This window comes from Haemorhous mexicanus, chromosome 3 (assembly GCF_027477595.1).
Source record: "Haemorhous mexicanus isolate bHaeMex1 chromosome 3, bHaeMex1.pri, whole genome shotgun sequence".
NCBI lineage: Eukaryota > Metazoa > Chordata > Aves > Passeriformes > Fringillidae > Haemorhous > Haemorhous mexicanus.
In genome coordinates this window covers 68,432,922-68,452,544 of record NC_082343.1, presented here as the reverse complement: position 1 = coordinate 68,452,544, position 19,623 = coordinate 68,432,922, and the positions used below count along the sequence as shown (strand labels likewise).

Here is a 19,623-nt window from a genome sequence, read left to right as displayed (position 1 = left end):
CCAGCCCCGGCGGGAGCCCCGGGCGCGGCGGGCGGCGCTGGCTCAGCGGCAGCTCCGCGTCTGTTCCGGCGGCGGCCGGGGCCGGCAGCCCCCGTCCCACAGCCGCGCACAGGCAGCTCTGCTCTCCCACAGCCTCGGAGAGAAAGTGTAATGCCCATATTCGCACCGGGACAAAGTTTCATAGGAATCTCGAGGGGATGTTACTGCCCTTTTTGTGGTAGTGCAGCTTGTTGCAAACAGAGTGCGGGTACCGTTCTCTTTGCCCTGTGTTTCTAAGCTCCCTGTGTAAATTACCAGTACAGCTGAGATCTCTGACCGCGGAGTTGCAGCCTCTTGGCTGTTGCATTGCGTGGCCTGATGCATCCGTCTTAGAAGACTTCACTGGCAGCTACCGCTAAAATAACTAGTACTGGAAACTAAGCACCGTAATGAGCTTGACAATGCATTCAGATAACTTAGAAATCCCGTATTAATGTTCTGACTTGGCTGCAAATTCCAGAACCCAGCGCTGTTGCATTAGCTGTATACAGGCATTGGCAGAAAGTACTTCGGCTGCTTTATAACCTGTTCTTCCCATAACCTATTGACAGAGATTTCTGATACGCATCTCCACAAAAGGGAGAAGTTGGTTTGAGTCATGTTGCCACTTGCCAGCTTCTTAGTAGCTTTGCTGTTCTGTCCTCCATGTGCTGGGATTTCAATTTGATATGTTCCAGGAAACATATGTAGCAAGGAAAAAAACATTCCCTTAATCCCCTCTTTCCATCAGTGTGTTGAGGGTTTTATTTTTTTGTTTGTTTTCTCTTTCACCAATGCTTATTCCTCACTCAATGGCACCAGGGAGAGGAAAGTAATTTGGGGTGCAAGTTAGCAATAGTAAGTCTGCTGGCATTTCAGGGCTTTTTTGTGCATACAGTAACACAGTAGTACATATGAATGTCCCATCTTGTCCATAATCCCAAATTAATTGGTAAAAGCACTTTTGTTTTATTCTTGTTAAAAATGTTTCTACTATCAAATCAACAGAATGGAAACATAAGTACTATTCTGCCTGGTTCTCTTTGGACCAAATTCAGATTTACAAGATAATCTGTCCAGTGTCTAGAAATCAGGAAAGATCCTGATTCTCCCCTACACACACTTCATTTCTCCACGGGGGGAAGTTCTTCTGTGTTTGTTTATTACTATTACCCTATAAATTAAGGGCTAAGTGTTCTAAAGTCACACCAGTGGAGAAAGGAGATAAGGATAAGTGGATACAAACTTCCTGTTACACAAGCTTCTTGACTTGATTTAGAAGTTGTAATGGAGCAGGAGAAGTGCCAGAGTGAATCAGGCTTGAGTTTCAGATAATTCTGTATCTCGTCACCACTGGTGTTTCCCACCAGCTGGTTCAAAGAAAGCTGCACTGGTTTAAGTATATTGATTTTGAAATATTCATTTTAAAAAATGAAGCATTATATTTTTCTGACTCCTCATGAGCTGACTTTACCTTCCTTTTAACTTTTTCTTGAGGGGTGCTACAGAGCAAGGATGAAAGGGCTCCTATAGCTTCTGTTCTTTTACTTCGATTTCCAATTAAGGAAAGACCTCTTTTTTCACTGTAGCTTGATTATTTCAGAGAATAATATTATAATATTATAATATTATTTCAGAGAATGGCTTGTATCTGAGTGTGGTTGTGTAGAGTCCAGGTGTCAGCACTCTTTCTGTTCTTGAAAACATGTTCAATGTGTGTGTTGTCCAAGGCATCTATGAATGTGGAATTTTGTCGTCCATAAAATGATGATAAGATAGGCTGAGCATCAAGGGAAACTATTTTAATTTAAAAAAAATATTTATAGGTCTTACCTGGGCACAAATACTACATCTATGACTGTCCATGAATAGCATATAGTTTTGGGATTTATAATAAAAGGTGGTTCTTTTCTCTTTTTATTCTGCTGTACACCAATCTTTCGGGGTTTCAGTTGCCAGTTCTTTACTGGCAAGTAAAAAATATGTCTTTTTCCCTGTCTGCCAGCCTCACACAGCCATCCTGATATCTCTTCTAAAAATCTCCCCCAGCAGTTAAATCCCAAGGCAGAAGGGAGCCAAACCTGAACACTGTGCCTTTCACCGTTCCTTGTTTTTTCTTCTGGTGTTGTTGAGCAAGATCTTGACCCATGTAATTGTGAGCAGCAGAAATCAGAGTTGAATCTGAGCCTTCCAGAGTTTTGACTCATTTTCTATCCTATTTCTGGCCTGTCGAACTTAAAACTGACCCAAAGGTTGTTTGTTTGTCGGAAGGCATAAGAGGAATGGGGATTTTAATCTATTAAGTACAAGATTTAAGCCACTGCTTTTGCTGTACCTCATTTATTTTCACTTCAAATAAAACACAGCTATGAAACTAGTTCATGTGGGATTTGCAGATCAGCATCCAGGAGGGAGCTTTGCTTGCTGTGTTCCTGGGTCTCTTGACAGTTGCACCCAACGCCCAGTTGGAAGAATCGATGGGGAGCAGACTTTTATGTGTTTTGAGGAAAGACTGTTATTCAATGTGACAACAGTGTATCCAGTAATTACGAGAGATTATGCCTGTTCTCAGGGGCTTGCACAAAACCCTTGCTGAAGAATACTGGTGTGATCATGCTAATCCACTTTGTATGCCCATTTCCAGCAGTTTGAAATGCAGATTGAGACGAGTCTTTCTTGTACCCAAACCCCGCCCCCCGCTTCAGTTTCTGAATATAAGTGATTGGTAAATTTTCAGTTTGTTTGCGTTTTGTCCTTATGTCTGTTTCCTTCCTTGGCTCCCTCTCTCTTGCCTTGGGAATGCTGACTAGAATTGCTAAAGAGGGAGGCAACAGTTTTCCAGTTGCAGTTCATAAGCAATGCAAGTACCCACCACAAGAAAACTGCAATGTTTTCAGTCACACAGACTTTGCTATAAATAGCTCTAAACTCTTCATAAGTACTTCTCTTTAGGTTATCAGGGGATGTATTTCAAGCAAAATCAAAGACAGGGAGGGCAGCAGGAGTCTCTCTGACAATGCGGGGAGAAAAAGATGCTTTGGGAAAGTTGTTACTTGCGTGGCTGAATCATATTTCATGGCTGAATCATATTTCATGAAAATTAGTTGTTGATTTGACTGTGCAAAAATGTATTCATTTATATTTATCAAATATAAGTGTCACCTTTAGTCCACCTGAGTTACATGGGTAACACAGTAAAAATTAGCTTGAAAAAATACCAATTTTGAGGACAGTCATGCTACTGTGTAGAGATGCCTAAGGTACCTTTTCAAAACTAACTTAGATATCAGGACTGGTATAGTTTTGAAAGCCCATCTGAGCTCTCACACCATGCTGAGAAGTGTGGTCCTGTGTGGTGGCAGGCACTGAAGTCCTCAGCACAGACATCACTGTAGTTTGGGGCTGGCTGTATCGGATCAGATGCTCTCCTGTGGCATGTACTCATCAACATATGGGATTGCACCATCTGCTAAGAATAAAACAAGCCAGACAAAATCAAAATAAAATCCTTCTGACTGGGTTCAGTGGAATGGTGTTGGATCCCAACTAACTGCAATAAAAAATATTAATAGCAATGCATAAGAATGAGCGCACAACTTCCCCAAAAGGTTTAATTAGTGTTACAACTGGGAGTGGGAAACTTCAAACTGGGACAAGCTAATAGTGATGCTTAAATAATAAAAGGATAGTGGTTTGACTAGTTTTACCTTCATTTTTGCTTCCATAAGAAATTACAAATTATCTAATTAAACTGATTTTGGCCTGTGAAAATTGTGTGAGTGCTAAAGCCACAATTTTGAGGTTGGCTGTATGCTTGTACATAAAGAGAGGCTGCCGGTAGTTTTGGTTAGGATTGTTGATCCTGTATAATTAGGCCTGGGAGCTGAGTGTTTTGAGGAGAGGAAGCATTTTGGTCTTTCGTTACCTCTCTCCCTGTTTCTTCTTTTGACAGAGACAGGACTTGCCTCTCAGGAGTTTCCTTCCAAGACATGAAGGCTTAGTTTGGTGGTGGTGGTACTTTCTCATCCTCTTTGAGCAAGATTTCTAGTCCCTCTGGGACCATATTTGTTATTTCTATTTCCCTGGTGGGACGGGACTGCTGTCTGATGGCAGCTCCATTCTGCTCCCCCACACAGGCACAAAGAAGGATGAGGGCATCCATGCCGTGCAGCATTTGCCCATCTCCAAAGAGCTTCAGTGAAGGTGTGTTCAAACCAACCACAATGAGGGACAGGAGAATAAATGGGGAAAGCAGAGCAGGGCAAGGCTAGAAACCCAGTCCCTAGGCCTTCCACAGGACCAGGGTGTTCACTTTTATATTTAGTATAATGCATTTGAGCCTGAGCTACAACTGTAATTAAATTAGTGTTCATCAGGCATTTAGTTAAGCCCTAAAACATTGTTTCTTCAGTTGCTGCAGAAACCTCATATCCATCACAGTTTTATTCCATGCCAGTTTGAGTTTCTGGCATTTCCACCACAAATTGTTCAACAATATTGGATTTCAGTCTAATGCTTTGACATTAAAGTTGAAGTCATGTTGATGTCATCTTCCAGATGTTCATGTGTACTGAATAAAAATTTTGTTTGTTTGTTTTATTTCAAATTACAAAAACACATGGGGAATTCTGGATGTGATCCCTCATGCTATACAAAGGCCTGTGTGTGTCCTGTCAGAAATCAAACAAAACTTTTCTTCATGGAGTAGCAGCAGAGACTTCAAAAAGCTGGAAACATAGGTGGATTTCTTCACCCACTCTAACAGAATGGCTTTGTTACGCGCCTGAGCCTTGTTGTTGCAGCTGCACTAACTGTGAAGAAAGGAGATGTGTGGCTTCTGCCTGAAATTCACTCGTGTTTTGCTCTGGTGCCACACCAGTTCTGTGTCGGTATGTTATTTTGATCTTAATAGTCAGCAATGCCTCACTTGTAAAATGAACTCACAACAACAACAAAAAAAGTCCACACTTTGTCCTCCGGGTCTGCAAAAATCTATTTTAGCTTGTAAAATAAATTCAGTTCTCTTTTGGGTCTCCCTCTACTGGGATGTTTTAGCAGCGAGGTTCGTGGCTCACATTTGAGCTGTTGCCTTCCCTGTCGTGTCAGCTTCCTCCCAAAGGCAGGGGTTTGTATTAGCCCATGATTCTTATGTCAGCATGCTACAGGGGAATTGAAGTTCAAATGCCTCTGAGCTACTGAAGGCTTTTTGAGTGGTCGTGTTGCCGTTTTCAAACCCAAGGAATCAGCACTTACTGATCTAGGATTTTAGCACAGATAGAAGAGACATGTTTAAACTCATGGTCCTTGCTAATGCTTGTGTTTTGAAAATGAGACCACTATTTTTTAAGATGAAACTTAGTTGCTGTGTTTTGTAGGTGGAAAGCAAACTAAAACTGTATCGAACTAAGCAGTTACACTTAGACATTCGCTCTTGGGTTGAGTGAAAAGCTGTTCAGATCTTTCTATGTATCCTGTTTCAAAAGTTGAGAATGTGATTGTTTAATACTACTGCTAATCAAAAAAATCTGATCAGAATGGAATGATGGAGTTTCAGTATAAGTGGTGTACACAGGGTGGCAAAAAATATACTCCTCTCTGCTGTTTTCCACATCCATAAGTAAATACCTTTTATGCAGTCTCATTAATGTGTCACAGAAGGCACAGAAATGATGCTGTGGGTCACATGTGGTGCCACAACCAACACTGTAGTACTTAAGTAATGATGTAGCTGCTTTCCTTTCTTTTTTTTTTTTTTTTCCTTTTTAAATTTAAAACATTTTTCTCAGCAACTATATCTAACCACAATGAATTGGGAAGATCACAAAAGCTTATGGAGCTTCTGCATGGACCATTTTGTTTAGTACCTTGAGGATGAGTATCAAGCAGGCTGCTTGTGGGACTGATAAAAGACATTTCTTGCTTTCAGTACATCATGTCAGAGTAGTTCTTTGATTCTTCATCTTAGTTCAGTAAAATTTTGCTTCCATTTCTACTGGAGTTGCAAAAAACCATTTGTTGTTAGTTTGCAGTAACCATGAAGGAAGTAGTTTCTTAGACACTGGGTTCACTGTGTCAAAAGACATGAATTTTTTTTTTTTTTTGTGCTGATCAATGACAATTATTGTTTCCATCACAACCCTGTTTATTTTCTCTTGAGATATTAGTTGATTTACACCTTGGGGATAATGGGGTGTTGATATAATTCACTTTGAGAGAAGTAGCATCCTTGTTCTTGTCCTTTCTTATTAACAAATGACATATTCCACCTAAGTGTACGGGCGTAAAAGGTGGATGCATGATTTTTCAATGAAGTCAGGACAAGTTTGATTTCTAGAAAAAAAGACTATCCTCCATCATTGATAACTGTCTGACTTGCTCAACATGTATCACACTAACAAGGTAATTGCATATTAAAATGAGGGGAGTGTGTGGTTTCATTCTATCATGTTCAGCCATTTCCTCTTGCCCAAATTAAAACTGTTTTGAAATCTTGCCTTCCCACCTGCTACTGTAACTGGAACAGCTCCGCTTCAGCCTCTCCTTACCCTGGTGTCTCTGAATTTCCTGTCCCTGTGGGTTTGTCAGTCCTTAGCACTGCTGTGAATATTCCTATTCCTGTGCAACCCAATATTCGAGTCTGGCCTTGAGCTTGCAGCATATGTTTCCCACACAGTCCAAATTTGGTGCAATATACTGTAAGTTAATCTCCAGTAAAGCATAGTGCAGAGAAAAACCTGGGAAGAAAACAGATGGAGAAAGTAGAGCAAACAATTTGCATACATATGATATGACTCTTAGTTAAGATTAGCATTTCCTACTTTGCCTGAAAAGCCCTTAATAAAAATCCAAAATTCCAACTTCATGTTTGCCTCAAGTCAGCAGAACTGGAAGAGGTGCCCTGATGGCAAAATGTCCCCCCAGCCCAGGGACAGCTGAGCACAGGGTGGTAGGATGCTCCAGCCCTGTTGTCAACACATTTCTGGGATGCTGTTGGCAGAGGGGCAGGGAAGAAACTGCTGTCTGTGGGATATTTGTTCCTCATAGCCTTCATAGCTCTGAACCATCACCAGAGTCCTGAGTTGCTCTGCATGGGTGGCTGATAGAGGAGTGGGGCCATCTTCCCATTTATTTATAGTCCTTCACAGTTCTTTCTGAGCATGCAGGTACAAGAAGTACTTGGCAATGGACTCGGTGCCTTCTTTGCACCTGAGGTGTGTAATATGGACATGTATCTCATAGTAATTGTTTATTTATTTAGAAAACAAAAAATCAGTTTCCCTTTTGCAAAAATGAAACTCTAAGATTCCTCTGAAATTTCCATACATGTGTAGCTCCATTCTCATATCTGTCCAAACCTGCACAACACTAAGATGTTGAGGTGGTCAGTCACAGCAATATGCCACCTTCGTAAAAGGAAAGCATTGAAAAATATTTAAATGAAGCCATGCAGTAAATAAATAAATTACAAATCTCTTTTGTTTCAGCAGTTAAAAAGGCATAGAAGTTTTCTCACACCCACAAGCTCAAGAGTGCTGTATTTAGAGTGCTGAAAAGCAAATTCCAGTACTGAAGCTCGCTTCTCTGGTGGGCTACATTTGGTTATAGTGCCTAAGTCCTGGAAGCAGTGACTAAAACATACTTATTTTTGACATGTGCTCTGGTACTGTCTGTCTTTCACAGATTGCAGTGGAACCAGATCATGATTCACATTTGTGTTAGTGTAAGAAAGACTTTACTACTTGTTCAGGTTTCAAACCTGCATGCTGAGTGTAAAGTTCTGGCTTAGTCGACATGGCTTCATGTTGATAGAAGAAGTTGCTTATAAGGAGATATCTGCTCTCTTTTGACCTTTTAGCAGCTAAATAAATAAAATCTCAGATCTTGGTATGTATCTGTCTTTGAGAACCTCTGCAAAGATGAGGGGTTTCTGGGGTAGTAAAGGCTGCTCAGGTCAGTTGTAGCAATCCTGCAAAGTCATTGCCATGTAGCTGGAAAGATTTCCCTGGCTACTCCCAGGTGGCTGTGCTGCAATGGCTAAAACACTGAAACTTTGAAAAATGGTGATATAGATGTAAGCTACGTTGCTAGATAAGAGATTCAAAAGGGTTGTCAGGGTTTTTTTTTCTTTACCTGATGATGGCAATCCAACTGGTTACCAAAATAACTTTTCACATGTTTGAGGCAGAGCATCTTGTGAGGCTGGCTGCAGAGGACATCCCGAGGAAAGCCAGTTCCCAGCTGCAGTCTGAATGGCTGTGGGGGTGACTGCAGCTGGGCACGTGGTGGGAATCTGTGATTTATGGAACCACCGCAGGACCAATTGGAGGTCATTTGCTTCTTTCTCATTTCTACTTTAAGAGGGACATTACAGTAAATAATGTCTGTGAAGAGGAGAGGAAAACATGCCGCGGTTTGTTTGGCCTCCTTCTCCTTTTGCATCCCTTTGAAGTTGGTAAGTAAATAATTTGGGCAATAAAATAAGCACTCCACAGTGTTCCTTTGTTTCTTCTGCTGCTCTACCTTCCCTTTCTGCTCTTAGCCCTCCTGCCAGCCACCACTTGGTTAGCTTGGGCAGCAAAATAAGTGTCCTCAGGAACTGCTGCAGCACAGAGGATAAAATGTTTCCTGACTTTTAATAGAGTTAAATTAAAATGCAACTCAAAGAAAATATTTATGTGCTATTTGTTTTTCCTTTTGCAATAGGGCATACTGATGTGATGTGGGAGACTTTTTCCTTTAAAAAGATATTAATACTAATATGAAGGCCATCAAGGATGACAGTCACTTCTTTTATTTTCTTTTTTTTTTTCATTATAGACTTGCCTTAATTTTTAATGGTTTCTTTCATAATTTGATTTTTTTTTTTCTGTATCCACAAAATGTTGTGAAGAACATAAAACTGGACTTCTGAAAAAATCCTCCTGTGGATTTTGCTGCTTTTGAAGCAGGGCTCAGCCAGTTGCTTGGCTGGTGTAAATGGCATCTGCCCTGAATCCAGGGGCTGGTGAAATCCCCAAATGTGTGGCCATTTCTCCCTCTACCTCCCCCACGGTGCCTGTGGCTCTGGGCCCCAGCACTGCTGGGAAGGAGGACTGGGGGTTCTCACCTACCCAGCAATGCATCAGGGCTGTGGTGTTGCCCTTTGTTTGAGCTCACTGCCAGGAAAAGCACAAAGCTCTGACACCTCACCATTCTCTGTGGAAGTGAAGGGTTTTAGGTCCTGGTTGTGTGGAAGTGTCTCTTCTGTCCTAATGGCACAGTAAAGAGCTGATGCTCTTGACTCCGGTTTGGCAGCAGAGAGGTTAGAGATGAAGCACTTAACTCTGCATTTTACTCCATCACCTCAGAAAGCAGTGAAGGCGTGAACCCATTTGTGTTTGCAGCATGCACAGCTCTGTTAGTGATGAAGGTTAGAGTTGCTGTATGAAACCCTAAAGTGTTTTCAGACCACTGCATTGGATTTGGATGGCATCTGGCAAGAAAACTTGGATTTTCTCTCTTTTCTTCTGTCCCACGTGAGCAGAGAGGGCACAGGTTTGACTGGAAGGAGTTGATTTCTTTCTTAGATACTTATTTGTTCTTATGCATAACTCAAATCTTATTTCAAGCACAGATGCAAAACTCCTTGACTCAGTTATTATTGTAGCTTTTAATAAGCTGGAGTTATTACTTCAGTGAAAGGAATGTGGAAGGTGAGACAAATCTCTTTTCTCCTTGTGGGGCTTCTCATCAGAGCTCTCAGAGCCATAGCCTCGACTCCATGGCGTTCTGCTCCCTTTCACTGTGCCTGTTTGCTGCAGTGGCTCTTCAGAAAATGCTGATTTTTTTGGGGCTGGATTCAGAGCTGAGGTATTCAAATTGCAGTTTTCTGCTCTCCTCTCAAATGAAGGAGTGGAAAGGAAGAAGGACAGGCCATGAGCTCCCAACAGCTCTGTTCCCCATCCCCCATGTGGAGTAGGGGAACTTGCCTTCTCCCAAGCACCACCATGAAGGTGACCTTCAGAAGGATGTCAAACAGGGCGAGAGGGGGCAGGGAGGGAAATGAAGTTGCTTTGGGGGGCTTCATCCAGGTGGGAAGACTGGGCAGCCAAGGCAGCAGTAGTCTGTAACCAGGGAGAGCAAGTGGGAAAAGCTGGGGCCCCACAGGGCTCCTCCGATGGAGTGGAAGAGGACAGGGAGCCGCGGGCTGGGTGCGTGATCACGCCTAGGTATAACATGTATTTAGCACTGGAGGGAGTCCAAGGCTGGTATGAATTGCTGCATGAGGGTGAATCAGAAGGATGAAAAAGGCAGCTGTTTGCTGCCAGGATATTGTGGCAATGCTTCTGAAAATGCTTTGATATCATACACTGTAACTGTTTTGTAGTTGGCCGAATCAACACGTTTCTGAAAGGTGCAGCACATGAAAACTTTGTAGAGAACATATTTGAAAAACCATAGCCTTTTGCCTATCACAGAAGGGAATGTGCTGAGTGGTTGCATGAAGGCACTGTGTGCATCCACACGTGTGTGCAGCCAAGGGGTGGAAAAGCCCAGGGAGCCGGGGAGTGGCTCAGATTGTATGCTGGGATGGAAAGAGAGAGTCAGTCCAAGTCCAGTCAGGTGGTTCAGGTGGTTCTGGGTGACAGGAGGGTACCTGAAGGAACCAGCATCATCTTCAGGGATCTCTGTGCGGCTTCTGGCACCACCACCATTTTGCTAAAGCCCATCAGTCAGGGGCTGTGTTCCAGGCAGCTCACAGGATGGGGCCAGAGCTTGTTTGTGGGCATTGATTTCATCACTTCTGTCCTTCCTGGGCACTTTAGATGCTGGAGGGGGTCCAGCAGCCATGGTCAGACCCAGCCCAGACACAGATGCTTGGAGCTACTTCTCCCCCTTGTCCCACATTCATCCATCACATGTGTGTCTGAGGGTGGGGATACCTGCCAGCCCCTTGGTGTCTCCTCTTGCCCTCTCCACAGCCACAAGTGCTGGTGTCTTCTGGTGGGGTCCCAGGTCTGGCTTTACAAACATGCCCTGCTCTTGGTGAGCACCCTGTGAGAAAGGGCACGGTGTGAGTGGTGTGCCTGCTGCTGTGGCAGAAGGTGCCAGCTGTGGTTCTTTCTTCTTGGGGAGTTGTTTCCATCATCTGCCGTGGGAGATTATTTTTATCTCTGGTAAACAGCCTTAATTCCAGTGCTGTGTGATCTCTGGTACAACCTGCAGCTAGCCCAGCGGGTGGTTGCCCACAGTTCAGAGATCACGATCTTGGTCTTGATTCAAGTGCCGATGGGAACCTGTTCTACAAAGCATGTTTGATGTGTTTTCAATAACTCCCAGTGCTGAGGAGAGATTTTATTAAATCTGAGTAGGTTTAGATTCTCTGGTTGTTTAGTACCTTGTGTCAAATGTGTTGCTTTGCTCCTGTCCAGTGAGAAGTGATGAAACCTGGATGTCTGAGGCAAGGCTGACAGCTTCTTGCCAAATGGGGTGATAGAAAACAGTTCTTAGAAGTAATGATAAGTGAAAATTTAGTGTCAGCAAGAAAGCCTGTATCAAACTGACTGGTTAAATAAACATATTTCCACCCAGAAGAGCTGTGCCTATAGAAAAGTCTGTGACATCGGGTGTTTAAGCCATAGTTTTCATAAGGACGGGGAGTTGTGTTTTCAACTCAGTGTATTTTAAGTTTGGCCAACACATGTCTACTGAAAATCAAAGTTTCCTGTGGAAAATAATAAGAACAAAACTAATGGCAGTATTTTTCACATTTTGCATTTGATAATGTGACTAGGGATATGCTTGAATTGCTTACAACTTGCTTCCTTTTTTGAGCCCTTGTTTTATAGTGATGTTATATTTGTGAGTTTTTTACTAACATTTAGTTATTAATTCTCTCTTTGACTTGGCAGATCCTGAGCTTTATTCTGCCTTCCCTCTATACCTTCTGACTCCTCCTTTTGGGTGTGTTTTCCAACAAATTTCAGTGTACCAGGGCAAAGAAAAATCTTAATCTTGCTGAGAAACTCAGAGTTCAGAGCTGCAGTCAGCTTTCTTTGTAAGAAGCAGTAGTTACTAGGACTTGGTCTGACTTTTTGGACATTGCTTTGGTTCTTGTGGCAAACAACTTTTATCATTAGCTTTTGCTTCATGGCCAGCAGGCAGAACTGAGGCAGCAAGGGATGTTACAGGTGCAGACTGATGCTGAGCCTTCCTTTCCTGAGCTGGAGTGTTTGGATGGCCATGCTCCACCAGTGAAAAGTCAGAAAATAGCATTTATGCTTTCTTAGCTCAAAAGATGTTCTGGTGTTAATGCTCTCTCGCAAAGACAGATTTAACAAAAACAAAACAAAACAAAACAAAAAAAAGGAGTTTCCCTTTGGAACAAGACCTTGTATAACCTCCACAGAGGAGGATGGCAGGCTGAGGTCTCTTATGCAGGGCTTTGCCCGTACACTTTCTGCAGAAATATAAGGCTCTGTGACCTGGACAGTCATCAGGGATTTATCATGATAGCAAGGTCTTTACAGTTTTTTGAGCAGCATTTTGCACCACAGTAGATCCTTGGCACTGTACAAAGGTGACAGAGGCCAGAACATAGCCCAGTAAGATGAGGTCTGTGACTTTCCATTCTAAGGAGTAGTGGTTTAAGTCGTTCTGTAACTTTACTGTTGTTTTTCCCTTTCTTCCCTAATAACGATATGTTGCAAACAAAGCTCAGTATTGTAGTTTCTTTATTCCAGCTAAAATAAATTCTCACAGTTAGAAACATGCAGTTTAAATAAAGACCATGGGCAGTTCTTTTTATACTGTACAGCAGTTGGCTACGCAGGCATCAAGGTTGTCCTGTGTCCTGCTGGAAGTGATCTGTTTTTACACTGCCTAGACCTCTATGGACCCCTCTCTCTTCAGAAAGTTGACAGCTCATCTACCATATTGTTCTTTATATCTTCAGTCATGTTGCCAAAAGTTTCCATTAAAAGGTGATTTGCTCATGAAGCCAGCTTGCCTTTCATCTTGAGTATTTTCCCAGGCATCCTAGTCAACAGTGCTTGGTTAAAAACCCTGAGCAGCAGATGCTTTTCAAAGCATGTGAAAAAGGAGATCTGAAATAAAACATATTGAATATGTTTCATGGTGATATGATTTTGGATCTATATCTCCTATTCACCTCTATTCCCAGCGTGAACCTATGACAAAAATAAATACTAGGCAACAAAGCTAGTAGTAATGCCAAAGCTTCAAAATAAATGTGATTGCTTGTGAAAGAGCAGTTGAGTGAGTTGGATGAAATGGCAGTGTAATTATATGGTAGCAAGTCAAAGTTTGATAGCTTGGAGCTTATCTTAGCACAGCATGCCACTTCCCCCCCCTTCCCCTTGGTATGGCATGTTTCTTTTTCAACACTTCATCCCTAGTTTTTCCTTTTTAAAAAATCCTATCAAACCTTAAGTTTGTTGTTTCTAATGATTTTGGAAGGAAATTCAGATGGTAATTAAAATGGCACAGACCAAAACCATTTAACCAAAATATCCCCAAAAGGAAAATTTTGAGTAGCTAAAGTGAACATTGTGAATTCTCAGCTCTGCAGGATTCTTTATTTTGTTAATGCTCCTTGGATTAGCATCAGTTTTGCCAAGATAAAGGATAACAGAATGCAAGACTCCTATGGAAAGTGTGCCTATGCCCTAAATGACCTGAAACTGAGGACTGCCTGTATGTATGTGTATACAACACTAGTCCACTGTCACAAATATTTCCATTATTTGGAAGATTGAGCAGAACAAAATGGCTTAAGCTTTAGTATACAAATTTTAGTTACTAGTATGCTTTTAAATAGTTCAGTAAAAATTGCTTCCTTTAGTAGTCAAGGTCTCTTATCTGATACCTGCTTCCTTCCCTCTCTATGGATGCTTCCTGTTTTCCATGTCAGTCCACACATCCCCCTATGTATTTCCATGCGCCTTTTCCTGTTGTCCTCTGATCTGCTGCAGCTGCTCCTCAGATGCCTCTCCACCAAGGAAAGGTTCCAAAGCCGAGCTGGCTCCTATACAGTGCCATGAAGACACACTTTGAGGACCCCTACCCTCACCTCTTGAGCAAAGAGGCAGCAGCAAGTGCATTTCTGGGCATGCTGCTGCAGAGTAGCCTGTGTACCATTAACAGCACACACTCCACTTTGGAAGTCCTTCTTGTGCCTTCACCCTGTGCTGTTAGTATTGTGCAAGTGGCACAAGAAAAACAACAGGAAAGTAAGATGTGTCAGGTCTGTGATAGTGCACAGTTAAGTCATGTCTGTGCTTTCGTGTATGACTCAGTTACCCTCTCTGAGATGGCTATTGCTGTGGAAATAAAATGCTGACTGATAAATGGAGAAAATTACTTAAGGAAGGATCCTGCTCTTTACACATGGAATTACATCTTCATGGATTTAGTAGGGTTTGGCTATAAAGCACAAAGCCAGAGAGACACTGTCTGTACATTACTGTCAAATACACCCCAGTTCATGGGTGTTCCCAACCCTTCTTTCTACTGCTTTACAAGAGAAATGTGACTATATTTATTTCAGTTACCTATGTTCCAACAACAGCAGAACTGAGGTGGAGTACTACAAAATACTTTTTTAAAAGGGAAAAGAGCACAAGACATGATTATGTAGCAAGTATTTTCTTACTTTTCTTTTATATTGAGGAATACACTCTGTTTCTCTTCCTTTCTGCAGGGGATGGATGTGGGCACACAGTGATGTATCAAGACAGTGGGACGCTGGCATCCAAGAACTATCCTGGGACATACCCAAACTACACTCTTTGTGAAAAGAAAATCCAAGTGCCTCCAGGAAAACGCCTGATCTTGAAAATTGGAGACCTGGATATTGAATCACAGAAATGCGAGTCCAGCTACCTTACCATCCAGAGCTCTTCAACATTGCATGGTATGTAAGAGACAAGGCCGTGGTCGACACATGAACTGGTGAACGTGTGAGTAAAAGGCAGCTTAGCAAAATGCAAGAAATGGCAGCCTTTGTGCTCTCCTCTTCTTTCTGTATTCAGGTGTTTTGTTCCTTGTGTGGGAAGCCACTGTCCCACCGTGTGTAGTGCTGCCAGGCTGAGGGTGCTGCCTTGCTGTGCTGCAGAGGGGCTGCTGGGGCTTGGGCACAGCGCTCCTGAGGGCTCTGCCTTCACACCTGCAGAGCTGGACCATCACAGTTTTGGTACAGCAAGTCTGCAGATCTGTATCAGCCCTGCTCTCTTCTTGTGTAGGGGAAGAGCTTCCTCACAAACTAGACAAAGATGAGAAGCTGGAGTCAGTGATCCTGTGTGTCTCAATTCCTAGGCAGTCCATGGCTCAGAGAGGAGATAACCTTTACTATTGCTAGCTGTTAGCCACCTTACTAATGCACAGGCTTTAATACTTGCAGATATTAAATGCATACAGCCAGACTGGGCTCTTGTAAGAGATTTGCACAGGAAGATAAGCAAATAATCTGCTATAGCTGTGCACTTAAAACAATCATAATGGCAACAGGATTCTCCCCAGGGAGAGCATGAGGCCTTCCTCAAAATGGTTTTCCCAACCAGTTGTCACAGAAACTTTTGATCTGCACTTTCTAGAAGGGTCAAACTGATTTTCAAGTCATGCACCCTTTTTCAGAAATCCAATTTAAATTCAAAGCTGCAAGGAGATCTGCAATGTAGGAATAAACTCATGAATTGACAGTTCATAAAATTTTGCCTGCTGGGAGTGGGCTGTGTAGCCCTTCAGTCAGCTGAGGCTAAATGTACTGTCCTGGACTTAACAAGCAGAATGGATTCAAGGGAAAAATGTGATGAAGATGCGAGCTGCACAGAGCCTCTGCAGGTTTTCCACCTTGCTGCTTGGCTCAGAAAAGAATGTGTTTCTCCAAAGATGAGATCTCATAGGATATCTTAGTAGTAAGGAGGGTTGATTGCCTTACATTTATCAGCATGATGGGCTTATCACTCATCTGGTAAGAGAAGATCAAGTGAGGTATTAAAGGCTTGCTCACAAAGGAAGGTAAAGGTAATTATTGTTCTCGTGGGGGAGGTATTACATTTTGAAACAACCTTCAGTAAGAGTGGGCAGTGACATGCTGATATCTAAGCCTGCACAGAGCTTGATTTGAGGCATAAGGAGCATCTCTGTTCATGTGTGCTGGAATTTTTTAGTGTTATTTATTTCTTTCTTCACTGAGAATTGAGAAGGGGTGAGGCACTGGAACAGGTTGCCCAGAGAAGTTGTGGAGCTCCATCCTTGGAAGTGTTCAAGGCCAGGTTGGATGGGGACCTGACCAACCTAATTTGTGGAAGGTCCCTGTCCATGTCAGGGAGGCTTGGAATTAGATGCTCTTTAAGATCCCTCACAGCCCAAGCCATTCTGTAGTTCTGTGATCTGTTTTGTAACTAAGTAATGAGTTGTGCTCACCTGAAGCAGTCTGTCTGTACTTGGCAGTAAGAAATAGGTGGTTATTATTGCATTAGCATATTTTTGAATAATTTTTATTGATACTCTCTTGACATTTCTAATCTAAATCTTCTCGGAAACAGAGATAAATCAACATATTGTTTTTTGAAGTGAAAAATGAAGCTTGGATGTTGATTGAAATTCTGGCTCCTTACAGATCAGCCTGAAGGCATCTTCACATCATTTATACTGCAGTTATTGAGCCTATAAGCACAGAATAGCTGTGTATTATGCAATCAAGTCCACATAATTAATTTTTTTAAAGTATTCCCACACCCATTTTCAGACCTGATTAGTAATGTCTGATGCATGTGGACTGTAATTTGCATTCTCAGTAGTGAACTGCACAATTAGCAGATTTTGGTCATAACTGATTAAACCAGTTTTACTGTTTAGGCAGACTTACCATCTGTAATGGTTTTTGTGGTCTGCAGCTCACTGTAGACTTTCCCACCAGCATACCTACAGAGTGTCTGTTCTACATTCAGGCAAATCCATGCAGAATGTAATGTGGAAACAGTTCTATAGGCATAAATTCATTATGTTGCTAATGTTTTAAAGGACAAGTGAATTCTTAGATGAGATTAGAGCTTCTCTAAGTCATTTTTTCCCAACAGTCTTGCTATAGCTTTTGGTTTCAACATGCATTTATTCAAGTGAAAGAAGCCCTGTGAATAAGTGCTGCTACAGCCATTCAGTCTGTTAAGTGTCCTTTTAGACAGCTGTTTCTGAGCTCAGATCTCGTCTTTGCAACCCTTCCCTCTTCATGAACATCTACAGGCAGGTCAACAACCTCCCTCTGGCTGAGGAGATACTGACCTTAGACATTCAAATTCTTTCATGGGATGATGGAGACTTGAAAATATTTTGCAAGCACTGAAAACATCTGAGCAATTCAAAACTAATCTTGGTGTGTTTTCTGTATTTGATTTGGGTTTAAAAAGGAAAACCTGAAAAGTATGAAAGATGACGAAGTGAATACTGCTCACGTTTCAAATTAGTCTGAGCAGCCTTTGCTCTTTATTTAGGAGGTTTGCAATTACGAGACAATAAGGTCCAAAGGGAAATATGTTTTAAATATCATGCTGATTTCTTCAGCTCTACAGAAGACAGCAGCATGAATGTCAGTATGAATAAAAACATCTGTTGAGGAGTGTATCTGAAGCTTGGAAAATTGGTCAGAGGCAAAATAGTAGATTATGTGTACAAATATAAAATTAGTGTGAAGAAGGCTCCAGATGATAAAGTATTGTTTTCCTTTCAGATTTCTTCCAGTCTTTACATATAACTGTGATTCATTCATCATTAGAACCATCTGCAGGGATTCTTGCAATACAGCAAAGAGTAACTCAATTTGTCTTTGGAGTATTTATGTTCCATGCAGCAAAGGGAATCTGTTAAATACAAATGAAGGGATTAATTGATTTATCTTAGTGGTAGCAACGATGCTACTTTAGTAAGCTGGTGACTACAGATTAGAGCACCTACATGCAGATTTTATAAAAGTTCAGGACATTCCTTGAATTCTGCGGATGGATAGAAGAGTATGATTCATTCCTAGAAAAGCATGCAGTTGTTGTATATGCTGATCTACTGAAGCCTTTCTCAGTCCCAACTAAAACACAAATGTGACACTACGGTTCTTCTCACCTTTGGTACTTCTCAGCTTTGATGGACCTGTGAAAGCCACTGTTGAATTTATATCTCTCCAATATTGCAATTAAAAGATGATAGTTAAATAATCTTAATGAAGGTCTGAAACTGGGGCCATACAGGGCCTTGACAGTATACCTCTGAGTTATTACTCTGCAAATTATTTTCTTTAGTGTTCACTGGAGAAAGGAGCCTGTAGCAAGGCTTTTCTTTCAAGCTGTTAGCTCTGTGTTCAGACATAGCTGTGAAAATATTAATCATCAGTCAGCAAAGGGAGTCTAACACCCGTTTTGGTGAAACTGAGTCACCTTTGTCTGACAAACATTTAAATATTAGCACAGCTTTGCACAGGTTGTCTCTATGAGAAATAAATAGATGATCATGGTCTGTTTCAAAGGCACAGTTTTTGACTGGATTAAAATATGGTGGTTTTTTTGTCCTACAGAAAATTAATATGAGCATAATCTCACAGTGCAGACAAGGTGCAGCCTTTACCGAAATGCTTTTCTTCTCGAGTTAATTGCATTATCTGAGCATATTAAAAATACTGAGCTCTGAAGTAGAGCTTCTGATTTTTTAATTAGTTAAAGGGATATGTGAAAACAAGATTAACCATGTCAGCCCTGTAGTTCTCAAGAAGAAAATTTGCACTACTTATGAAGGTGTATCATAGATGTTTTAAAAGTTTGACAGGAACTGCTTTTAGTCTGCTTCTTTTCATGTCTCTATCAAATTTCTGTACCTCTTTTGACCCTTTTTTTTTTTGCTTTTTTCTATCTCTTCCCCATCTAATGGCTTGGTATTTTTTCCCTTAATTTTGTGAGATGATCATCAGTCTTGACTGGAGAGAAAGCCAAAAGAAGAGATAAGTGCCTACTTACTTCCTCATTCACTTGCAGTCAGTAGGAGGTTGATGTGTTCCTCTGGGGTGGATGTCAGAGCTGCTGAGTGACTAGTAATAATTTGGAGAGTTAGTGCAGTTGACTTGTTCTTGCATAATTTACGGCTGGTAACTAACGTGAAATAGAGAATTTACTGAAAATGCTTTCTTCTCCCCACACCCCTTCACAGAGGTAGAGTGCCTTTGGATGCCTCTTACCTGTCATTATGACTTGAGGGGATTCATCCAACCAGTTGCTCCTTATTATGTATTGAAATAAATATCTTGTTTGAATAAAGGGTGTGTCCAGATTTCTTTTTCATCCCTCAAAGGAAACTTGTTATTACTGTATTGTTTCTGGTATTTCAGGAAACCCAGAGAAATGCCCAGACAAGTTCTTGCTGAAGATCAAGTTGAGCAGTTTCTTAACAGTCAAAACACTTTTAACAATTGGGTTTCACCTGAGTGGTTGCAGTATCCTGAGTTTTCAGCTTTAGAAAGATTGATGCAACAAAGAATTGTCAGCATTTTGTTTTATCAAATGGACCTTTTTTCCTGTTAGCTGCATACAGTGTATTAGTCTCTGTGTTTTGTTAAACTACAGTTCT

The 19,623-nt window shown here is 41.6% G+C and overlaps 1 protein-coding gene across 1 annotated transcript in view; it reads left to right on the top strand.

The window, feature by feature from the left end:
* The window catches only part of DCBLD1 (discoidin, CUB and LCCL domain containing 1), a 46,201-nt gene that overhangs the window by 803 nt on the left and 25,775 nt on the right, over positions 1 to 19,623 (top strand). The window contains exon 2 of the mRNA XM_059842229.1: positions 14,720 to 14,932. Coding sequence (XP_059698212.1) covers positions 14,720 to 14,932 — 213 coding nt within the window. The remainder of the gene's footprint in view (positions 1 to 14,719; positions 14,933 to 19,623) is intronic.